This window comes from Meleagris gallopavo, chromosome 2 (genome assembly GCF_000146605.3).
Source record: "Meleagris gallopavo isolate NT-WF06-2002-E0010 breed Aviagen turkey brand Nicholas breeding stock chromosome 2, Turkey_5.1, whole genome shotgun sequence".
NCBI lineage: Eukaryota > Metazoa > Chordata > Aves > Galliformes > Phasianidae > Meleagris > Meleagris gallopavo.
Window position 1 is genome coordinate 39,057,892 of NC_015012.2, and position 11,438 is coordinate 39,069,329.

The window sequence follows — 11,438 nt, forward strand, 5'->3', positions numbered from 1 at the left end:
CGCATTTCTTCTCTGTTCGGCCTCGGGGCCCGTGAGGTGTCCTTATGGCGGCCATCTACTCCGGGGTTCACCTGAAGCTGAAGAGCTCCAGGACTCCCTGGGAGGATAAGCTGAAGCTCGCTCGCTTCGCGTGGGTCTCCCACCAGTGCTTTCTCCCCAACAAGGAGCAGGTAAGTGCGGTATGGTAGCAAACGCAGGCAGGACCAGCGTCCTCAGAGGTGATGGGGACGGAGCTGAATCTTGAAGGTCTTCACAACCTCGGTGATTTTATGATTATATGAGTCACGAAACCCAGAGCTCGCTGCTTAATGTGCTCCTTAGTGGTGGTGCGGGCCTAGCTCTACCTGTCCCATGTGCAGGGAAAGCACGGCGCTCGTGGGCTTCTGCCTGGGAGGTTGTTTTGGTGCTGTCTCCTTGAAACTTGTCCTCTCCTTAATTTTTTTTCCCCCCTGGGCTGAAATTCTGGTTTCCCTGAGTGAGGACTGCCTCATGCTGCCCCTCTAGCCCAGAAGCTGGGTGGGAACTGGGCTTTGCTCCGCTTGAGAGCAGCTTGAATTCCTTTTATTTCAGTTCCTTATAAGTTATGGTGTAGCCTTACACCACATTTTGAAATCAATTTAAATTAGTAGTCTTCAGTCTCTTCCAATTTATAGATCCAAATTCCTAGGCTTCAGTTTCGATGTAGTAAATTTCGATGTAGTAAATTTAAACCTGCCAGGAACAGGATATCAAACGTACCCCATGTATTGTCTGTGTTTGCAAGTGTGTGATTTAAAAGATTACCTTTGTTCATTAGTGTCACCCATTAGAATTGTCGTCTCAGCTGAAGAAGCTGATGAAAGGACTTCAGAGTGTTGACTGTCCTGTGAAGGTCCAGGGGAGCACAGGGCCAGCACTGGATTTAGAATGAAATGTCTAGGATTTAGGTGGTGACTGAAACCTTCAAAAATAGACTTTTCTGCCCATTCAAACCTTTCTGCTTGGACATAGAGCTCTTCTCAGGGACTGAGTGCTGTAATTGTGATTAGGTACTAGTTTTGTCATATTTTCACATTTGTGATTTTTTTTTTTTTTTCCCCCCCATTTGTTAACAGGTATTACTTGATTGGGTAAGCCATACATTGGTTTCATACTACAATAAGAAACTTGAACTGGAGGACGAAGTTGTTGAGAAGCTTTGGGCATATCTAGACAATGTTATCCGTAGTAGAAGGCTACAGAATCTTTTGAAGAGTGGGAAGACAATCACTCTCAGCTTTTCAATTGCACAGGTAACTAAAACAATGTGTATTTTGTGACGTACTGAATAGCAATGCCTGTCTTCTACAATATGTGACCTTTCCTCCCAGGATAGAGTGTTACATGAAATAAATAATAATTAACCTGATGTTTTTTAGGACCTCTATTAAAAACTCTTCTATTTCTGTTCTGCAATATGGTTTGTATTTGTGTGGGACTAAGACTGAAAAAGTCAGAGGATTCTAATAATAACCTCCAAGTTAATCTGCCCCTCTGTCTTTCATGTCTTCAAACTATCTGAGTGGGAACTGAATTAAGTATTTAACTCAGGTAAGTAAAGGTTTGTTTCTGTATGGCTTTCTTGTATATTATTTAATGTTTATATTACCATTTTGCCTAGGAGTCTTAGGAGTGATTTTTCCCTAAATGAGGGGCTCCTCTGTGCAATTGGCATGAGTAGTTATGCACTGCGATGGGTCTGCTGAACAGCACAGTCTCAGATCTTGCAGCTTTTCATTATGACTCTGAATGAGTTGTCCTTCTGATTTTCCCTTCCACTATGAGCTTAGGCCCTTTCTCAGCCCAATAGACCAGCTTGCAGTGCTGTCATGTCCCTATCTGTGCCTCTCTGCAAGATCTATGTATGCCTGTGGGAGCTTTAACCAGCATTTCTTGGTGTCTGTCTCACCTGTGTTGTGTTTCTGGCGCAGTTCTCCCCAGTTTCTCTTCACTGGAGGAACCTTGCATGCTAGATATGTGAATCTGGATGCAAATTATTGTGCTGTTTGTTTGTCTCAGAGCTTTCCCATATTAATTTTTAGTTTTCTCACTGAATTGCATTAAACCAATTTAGTGGTGGCATCAAATCGTTATTGAACTTAATCACTTTGTTATTTTAGCCTCAGATGAAAATCTATGGAGAAGACTTCAGTTACAATTTAACTAAGTTCAGAGTTGAACCAGAAAGTCTAACTTATTATTTCAGCATCCTGGTTACAAAAATGACAGAACTCGTGATGGAGACAGTCAAAGTGGCTAAAAAATGATCTCTTCAGTAGTATACTGGTTGGAAGGCAGCACGGGAAAGCAGTCATTACCTGCTGGAATTGAGTTGTGAAGTACAGAAAATTGAATGAGAGGGGAGGTGGAGAAAGTGTACTGATTTAACCATGTACTGAGTGTGAAGATGTCTGACTGAAGATTGGTTGAGAACTGTAGGCCAGGATGCTTTTAAGGCAAGACTATTTGGGTGTGAGAAAAGGGAGCAGATGTAAAGAGGATCAAAGGTGAAAATGGAGAAATCAACACAAAGTTTGAGAAAAGGAAGGGAAATGGAAGTTCAAATTAAACTTGTTTAAGTAAACTTTACTTAAGTTATTTGGAACTGTGTATCTCTTAAAGAAGAGAGAAGACAGTAGTTTCAGCTTCCAGGTATTAGCACTGGAAGCTTTGGCTCCTATTGGAATGCAATGATGATATTTAGTCATAGACATTTTTGCTTGTGGTAGACTTCTTGAATCAAAGAAAATGTGTTACGTATGCTTTTTTTTGTTTGATTATTTGGAACATAGTTTGGGGGGACTTAGCAAGAAGAGAGGGAATTTTCTCTCCCCTCCCTTTCTGCAGGATTACTACTAGGATGAAATATGCATAATGTATGCTGTTGCTGGTAGTATCTGTACTAAATGAGGGGTTCCTGGGTTGCAAACAAATGCTCAGACACAATTCTGACCAGATAAGCTTCTAGTCTGATGTGAGAGGCCCAGCAGCAGCTGTTGGCAAGTCCCTGTTCCTTTTTTCTTGCTTCCAGAGCTCACAGAAAAAGTTGTTGGTTCATTATGATGAGCTTTGTCTTTGTGTACAAAATTGATTGTAGGGTGTTTTTTTTTTTGTTTTTTTTCTTTCAACATTCAGGTCATAAATGAAAGGTTATCGGAGGCCTGCTCTCAAAGAAACCAGCAAAACATTGGCTCGGTGCTGAGTTGCTCCAGCGGCATCCTTTCTACTCCTTCACTCTCCATCATTTACACAGCAAAGAGTGAGCTCTTAGTTGACCTCCTCAGCAAGCTCTCTGAGCTGGCATGTCAGCAGCTGGCTTCGGAAGATGCTGTGAGCTCCCAGTTGTTCAGCATCCTCCACCTTACCTTTATACAGTATCTCCTGATCCAGAGGCAGCAAACCAACCCAAACCGTGTGTTTGGGCAGGTGACAAGCCATTTGTTCCAGCCATGTCTGCTACTGAGGCACTTGCTGACCACACGGAGCTGGACGCAGTCAGATGACAACCACGTGCGTCAGTACTTGAGCAGGGAAATCCGAAATCAAATAGAGACATTGCTGCAGGCTGGATTATTCCAGCCTGAGCTCTTCTCGTCCTACAAAGAGGAGTTGCTGCCAGAACGGGAACCTCAGGAGAAGAAGAAAGGAGCTTTGAAAAATCTCTTGCTTCCAGTAAACACTGTGCAGACCAAGTTGAGCAGTGGCTTTTGTGAACCTGCCATTCATGGACCAGTTGTGGCTAGTGCAGTATCCCTGCTATATAAACTCTTTCTGGACTCATACTGCAAGGCAGAAAACCACCTTGTGTGTTTCCACATGCTTACCAGGCTTTTTGACTGTCTCAGGCTCTCTGGCCTACAGCACAGTGTGGGGGAGGACACGCTTTCCCCTGCAGACTGGAGCACAGAGCTCCTTGCTTTGGAACAGCTTCTGAACTTGGTGCTTAACAGTGATATCTATAACATTGCTAGTGACCGCATACGGCACAAGGAGGTACAGTTTGGGTTTTACTGCAAGCTGGCGCAGATGTTGTTGAGTCATTCCCAAGCTTCCATCCCAGCTTGGTTCAGGTGCCTCAAAGTCTTACTGTCATTAAACCACCTTATAATAGAGCCTGACCTGCTTGATTTAGTGGCCTCTGCTTGGGTTGATGCAAAGGTGTCTGAGCTACGTGCAAAGAAGCCCCAGGAGGCTCTCATCAACACCATCTTTCAGACATACTCCAAGCTGCGGCAGTTCCCACGGCTTTTTGAGGAGGTTCTGACAGTCATTTGCTGGCCAGCTGTCGATGAGCTGAGGCTGCCTGTCTTGTCGGCTGGATTGACAGTGAAACTTCGCGAGTGCCTCCTTGAGCTGCCACCCAACCAGATTCTGGACATTGTGTGTCTCTTAGTGGAGAAATGCCAGCTCCTTATTCCTGCAGTTGAAAGGTCTGTTGACATGGCCTTGAAACTGATGTCATTGAGCTCAGTGCTGCACGCTTTTCTGTTCAACATGAGGAGTTTAGATGATGCCACTCCTTCCCCTGTGGTTCTTCGTATGCAGAATCTGCTGGCCAAGATGCAACAAGGAGTAATTTGTCCACTGATAGAGCTGCTGAAGGCTCCTAGGAGAGAGGAAGAGAAGCCAGACCTTTGGCTAAGAAAGGCCAGTGACTCTGCTCTCCTCCTTGTTTACACTTGGGTTGAGGTAGACACTTTGTTTAATATTAGCTGCTGTAAATATGTGTCTCCATCAGCTGAAATTGGTGGTGCTTCTGCTGCCTCTGCTGCAAAGCCCTGGGACACTTCAACTTTCATTCCTGGTGTGGAGGAGCAGTGTTGGGAGAGAGTCATGGAACTTGCAAGTAGTTTTACCTCCACTAGTAAATACTGCTTAGAACTGCTTGCACTTCAGAAAATGAAGATGATTTTAATGCAGACTCAAGCTGATGTACAGGCCTTGCAGCAAGCTGCAGCTTTCATCATAGAGTCTGGGAGAGCTAGCATGAGCAGAGGAGAATCTGAACCATGGGATGGAGATATCTGCACAATAAATGATCTCACCTACCCCACAGCACACTGTCACCTTGTCATCTCCAACCTGACTATCCTGTTGCCATATATTTCCCTGAAAAATGTACAGGACATTGCAGATGTGCTTTTGGAGACATTAGTATTGACCAGAGCACAGGAAGCTGCCACAGACCAGGAACCTTCCATCAGCATTGGAAAGATCTGTCTTAGTTTGATGCACAGTTCCTTTCTCCCTGAGATGAAGGTTCTGCATTGTGCTTTTCTGACCAGCATTATTCATCAGTTCACTAAGGTGCTGCCCTCTGCTGCTCAGGATTCTGTAGATCTACCACTTCTGCAGCTGTCTGCAGATGATATCTCTTGGCATGAAGAAATCTTGGATCCTTGCAAAACGACTGATGCGTTGGAAGCACTGTCAGAAAACAACCAACCAAAAGATGAGCCCAGTTTATCTTGGAAAACTCTGGAGAAGGTTGCCCAGTGTGTATTACTGTTAGCAAAAAATTGTTCCCCTGTCATTCTGAAGGAAAGTCAAGTAGAAAGCTGCCTGACTTTGCTGGAAATTACTTCGCTTCTGAAACTGGACAGTCTTCTTCCCTCTGACTGTATCCGGTGTTTTTTATTGCTGCTGTCCCTGATAGCCAATACCAGGACTAGTACCTCCTGCAGCAAGCTGTTATCACTGAAGTTTTTAAGTACCTGCTTTCATCTCCTCAGATGTCTGCAAGCTGGCAGGAATGCCAACTCTGTTTTTAAAGTTTTTCACGCCAGTGATATTCTTGAGGCCATCCTAACATCCCAGCTTACAGCTAGTAAATCCTTTGCAGATACTTTGACTGTTCCTGTTTGGGCAGAATATCTCCAGGAAGCACAAGCGTCTTTGGAACACTTTCTTCAGATGATTGTTGAAAGAAGGCAAAGTGTGAAGCTTAACTTGGAAAAGTTTGTCTCTTTCCTCTCAAGCTGCAAGCCAGATGTTGGTGCAGTGAAAAGCAAATGCTGGAAAAACTGGAATCCCGCAGCTGAGCAATTATTGCTTTTGTCATTCACCACATTGTGTCACGTCCTCACACTCTATCTTCAGAAGCAACCAGAAAAGAAGCTGCAGTCTACAGACATTCTGTCTGCTTTGTTGGAGCCAGTAGTTCAGCAGATGGGAAAAGCTATTGAGCATGGTCTTCAGAGTAACGCCCTGAACCACCATTTGCCTGTAGCATTTATACCATCTGTCACGACTCTTCTCAAGGCAGATTTGAGCCATGCTGTCAGAAAGGGCTGGCAAAAGAATCCTGTGGAGTCCTGTGCGTTTTTGGATCAATCACGTGTTAAACTGTACCAAAAGTTTTACTCTCAGATACTGAGAGAGCTGCCCTCTGCAGGAGGTCATCTGCAGTTCCTTCAGTCTGCCTTGCGGTTTTTAGCAGTCTTCTGCTCAGTACCAGAGCTGTATCCTGGAAAAGAAAATGCAGTCTCTGTTGTTGTTGCTATCCAAAAGCTTCTCACTGGTATGAAATCTCCCTTTCTTCGCTTCCATCACTAATTTTCCGTGGCAGAAGCAAGTTTAAAGCTGCTTATGTAAAATATACAGCTTTTAAAAAATTCTGTACCTGTTTATATGAGTTGAAGCAGTAGGCTTTTTTAAAAATGCTTAATAGAAAAATTATCAGGGAGGCAATGTTGTAGTACCTGGACCACAGCCGCCGTCTGATCTGATAAGAATCTTCTGGAAGTTGTAAACACCTATGGCATATTCATCTTTTAGTTCTTTATTACATATTGCACCGAAGGGGAGTATGGCTTAATTTAAAATGTTGTGGGGTTGAGTGCAGGGCACTGTGAGGATAGGGATTTCATATTAGGACTAGGAACTATCTGGAAATGTGTATCATTATAACTTTTTTGCTGTCTTCTCTCTCCTCAATCTGTGCCTAGCTTTCCTAGTGTTAGATTGCTGAAGTGCTTTAACCTGAGGAGATGATTAATCTCTGTAAAAAGCTTTTTTTCTCTCATTTTTTTTTTTAATAAATAGAATAAGGCATTTCATAAATTGAAATATAGATTCCTGTTAAGGAAGACTTTTTTGTCATTGACACAAATCCAGTGGATACTTGTGGAACTGAGAAGCAAGCCTTCACAGTAGTGTAAGATGCAAACTAGTTCAGGACTGTCTGTGTAGTAATAATTGAGCAAGTGAAGAGTATGACTGGTGATCAGTAGAGATCTGAACTTTCTCAGCTTAACGCCCTTGACTTATGATGGCTTTTTGTCCAACACTTGTAATACAGCCTGGCAGCTTGTGCAGCCCATTTTCTTGGCTTCTGCACAAGCTTTATTGTAGCATTTCCATATTTCTGAGGGCTTTTTATCAGTATGGTGACTGCTCTGTAAACTCTATGGTAGTAAATACTTGAGAAGAGCAATTCATTGCACTAGTCGTGGTGGTGGGGATAAAGGGAATACTTGGGGCCCATTATAAATGAGTTGAAAAAGTACCCACATTGCTGTTTGAAGTTTTGATTCACCTTGTTTCTACCTGTGGAAGTCTCTGTCTTAGAAACTGAAACTTGCTTGTGCCTCTTCAATGTGCAGGTCCTGTGATCACAATTCAGGTGATTCAAAGTATAGAGGTGGAGCTGACAGAGGTGGTTGTGCAGCTACTGGGGAACTGCTCTGCTGAAGAATTTTATGCCATAATGAGGCTGGTGCTGCAAGGACTTGAAATGAGGAACGCTTGGCAACAGAAGACTAAAGTAAGGAATGAGCTCAGTTTATTGTCAAGTTCTTTCTTCAGTTTTCTATAACTTGGTTTGGTCAAATTAATTTATGTGGTTAAAGAGTTTGGTAACTGTGTTGAGGTATGTTATGGACATGAACTGAGAGAGGTGGAGTGTTCATGGAAACTTACTGGAAAAACCTTCTGACCATTTTCGTAGAACCATAGAATATTTTGGATTGGAAGGGTCCTTAAAGACCCTTCTAGTTCCAACCCACTTCCCACTTCATGGGCAGGGCTGCCACCCACCAGCTCAGGCTGCCCAAAGCCCTGTCCGACCTGGCCTTGAACCCCTCTAGGGATGGGGCATCCACAGCTTCTCTGGCCATTCTGTTCTAGTATTTCACCACCCTTTGAGTAAAACATTTCCTTCCATCATCTAACCTAAATCTCTCCTCTTTTAGTTTAAAACCATTCCCCTTGTCCTGTCACTATCCATCCTTGTAAAAAGTTGGTGTTTGTCCTATTTATAAGCTCCCCTGACGTACTGGAAGGGTGCAATAAGGTCTCCCCAGATCCTTCTTTTCTCTAGTCTGAACAAGCTCAGCTTTCTCAACCTTTCTACATAGGAGGGGTGTTCCAGCCCTCTGATAATCTTCATGGCCCTTCTCTGACCTTCCTACAGCTCATATCTTTCTTGTACCCGGGGCCCTGTACTCCTGAAGGGGCCTCATGAGGGCAGAGTAGTAGGGGACAATCCCCTCCCTCTCTCTTCTGACCACTCTGGATGCAGCCCAGGATACTGTTGGCTTTCTGGGCTGCAAGTGCACACTGTTTATGACAAACTTTTCATCCACCAGAACCTCCAAGTTCTTCTCTGCAGGGCTGCTGTCTATGAATTCTTCTCCCAGTCTGTACATGTATCTGGGATTGCTTCAACTCAAGTGCAATACCTTGCTCTTCACCCTGTTGAATCTCATTAGGTTCACATAGGCCCGCTTCTCAGGTTTGTCCAGGTCCCCCTGGATGGCATCCCTTAGTTCTGTTGTGTCAACTGCACCACTCAGCTTGGTGTTGAGAGTACACTCAATCCCACTGTCTGTATCATTGATAAAGATGTCGAAGAATACTTGTCCCAAGATGGACCCATGGAGGACACCACTTTTGACTGGCCTCCAGCTAGACATAGAGCTGTTGACCACAGCCCTCTGGCTGCAACAATCCAACCAATTCTTTATCCACTGAGTAGTGAGTAGTACAGCCTTCAAATCTATATCTCTACAATTTAGAAAGAAGGTGCAGGACCATGTCAAAGGCAGATGATATCAGGTGCCTTTCCTTTGTCTGCCACTACCGTCATTTCATTAAAGAAGACCACTAAATTGATCAGGTATGATCTGCCTTTGTGAAGCTGTGCTGGCTGTCTAGGATCACCTCTTCATCTTATATATGCCTTTACATCTCTTCTAGGAGGATATGCTCTGTGATCCCCCCAGACACAGATATGATGTTCACCAGCCAGTAGTTCCCTGGATCTTCTTTTCTCCCTTTCTTAAAAATGGGAGTGATATTTCCTTTTTTCCAGTCACCGGAGACTTTACCTGGCAACCACGACTTCCCAAATGTGATGGAGAGTGGCTTGGTGTCCGTATCAGCCAACTCCTTCAGGACTTTGGAATGCATGTAATCCAGACTCATATGGACTGGTTCACTTTCAGCCTCAACAGGTGGTCTTGAACTTGCTCTTTGCTTACATTAGAAGGGATTTTGCTCCTCCAGCTGCTGCCTAGAAGTTCAGCGACACAAGAAATGTGGGTAGCCTGACTGCCGGGAGTGATTGAGGCAAAGAACTCGTTGAGTCCCTCAGCCTTCTCCATGTCTGTTGTAACTAATTCTCTCTTGTCATTTATCAGAGAGGGTCCTCTCTCCTTGGACTGACTCTTCTGATCTGTGTACCTGTAGAATCCCTTCTTGTTATTTTTTCCCTTGCTAAGTGTGGTTCCACTTTAATGACTCAGTAGCCTTAATTCCATGTATTGTCAACAGAAATCACGTCTGTGATGCTGAAGATTTCTGCCACGCTGAATCTTTTCTTTTACTTTCTGATTAGAGCCCTTCTAGAACAGATATTAGCAGTCCATGAGGTGAACTACTGTTTGTCTGTGACTCTTATTGACAGCTTTAAAGACATTATTTTTTAAAATGATAGTAGTTTTAAATAAAACAAAGGCTGCAGTCATGCCTTTGGTATTTGTCTCTAAAATGACTTTTACTTTGTAATAGTAATATTACTACTAAAAAAATACTACTCAGTAGCTTTTTATTATGCCTTTCTCCAGAAAAGCTTAAGCAGCAGTGGTAACACATGGAACACTTCAGGCTATAAAGCCAGCTGCACCCTCCATAGAAAACTCAGTGATTTGAGATAAAGACTTGAATTAAACTTAGGAGTTATCTGATTGTCTTTTTTCTCAGAAGTAGACATGAATATGCCACTTCAATTCTTGATGGCTGTTTGAAATCTGGAATATATGTGTGTGAGTCTACCCACCTGAGTGTATATAAGCACTGGCATACATATGTAAGTGCTCCAAGGTTGATATACGGTGATAAGACCATTTTGATTTGTAGTATGTTTCTTTATTCAGTTTGTCAAAACCAGATGTTTTTTTTTTTTACACAAACAAAAGTCTTGCTACGAAATGCAGCATTCTTACTATATTTTAGTATACCAGTGTCCCTATACTCCTCCTGCTTCTTTCTGCTATGTCGTGGCTGCTAAAAAAGACTTTCCTTTCTTAAAAATCGCTTCAACCTTTTCATACAGTAAGTTGACTCTAAAATAAATGTAGTAGGCTGTATATTTGGGCTTGTGCTGCTCAGCACACTGAATTTCGTTGAGCTGGTAATTATTTTGCTATTTCCAGAGGGCTATGCTGGTGTAAGGACTTTCATGTGTCAAGGCTCTGGTAATGCTCAAAACTGTCACAGCCCTTGAAAGAGCTCTTTTGTGCTTGAAAGGAACCAGTGTACCTTGTACTATGACTGATTGTCAATCTGCTTTCTGCAGGAAGTATTGTCAGCTATTACGCTAATCAAATTGTTGCTCAGCTGCCCATTAAGTGGAGACAAAGAGAAAGCTTTCTGGTTTGCCAGCCCACAGATAATCACAGCTTTAGCTGTAAGTATCTATTTATTGTAACTTCATTACCTATCCCTTTTATTTGTTGGAGTCTGTAGTAATTGCATCTGTAACATGCACAAAGGAATACTGGAACAAAAAAGTATCCATACCACATTCGCTGTTACAGTCTTGTGTAAATCTTTTCTCACTGCTGTCTGGTAAACCTCCTCCTGTGTGTAAGTCATCCACTTCTTATTTGTAATAATTTTTCTGGGACTGCAGTGTGTAATCTGGAGCTTGGAAGAGGCTTGTTAGGCTATAGAGAAAGACTCTGGATCTCCTGTCCTCCTCCTTCCTGTACAAAGGAGGAGGAAAACCATCAGCCATATGTCACAAAAAAAGCTAACAGCAGCAAAACAGACAAAAGAATGAATATGCTCATATTAAAAAATTCACTGATTTTTAGAATAGGAAACTTAACTGACAGTAATAAAATCCAGGCTTTATGTCCTTGACTGTGCAGCATCCAAACCTAGTTATATCATTTTTTTTTTCTTCTGTCACGGTG

General features: G+C 42.9%; 1 protein-coding gene across 1 annotated transcript in view; it reads left to right on the plus strand.

The window, feature by feature from the left end:
- Window positions 1–6: 6 nt before the first annotated feature.
- Window positions 7–11,438, plus strand: part of URB2 (URB2 ribosome biogenesis homolog) — a 17,709-nt gene continuing 6,277 nt past the window's right edge. The window contains exons 1-5 of the mRNA XM_010707020.2: window positions 7–170; window positions 1,095–1,271; window positions 3,154–6,538; window positions 7,623–7,783; window positions 10,817–10,927. Coding sequence (XP_010705322.1) covers window positions 45–170; window positions 1,095–1,271; window positions 3,154–6,538; window positions 7,623–7,783; window positions 10,817–10,927 — 3,960 coding nt within the window. The 5' untranslated portion in view covers window positions 7–44. The remainder of the gene's footprint in view (window positions 171–1,094; window positions 1,272–3,153; window positions 6,539–7,622; window positions 7,784–10,816; window positions 10,928–11,438) is intronic.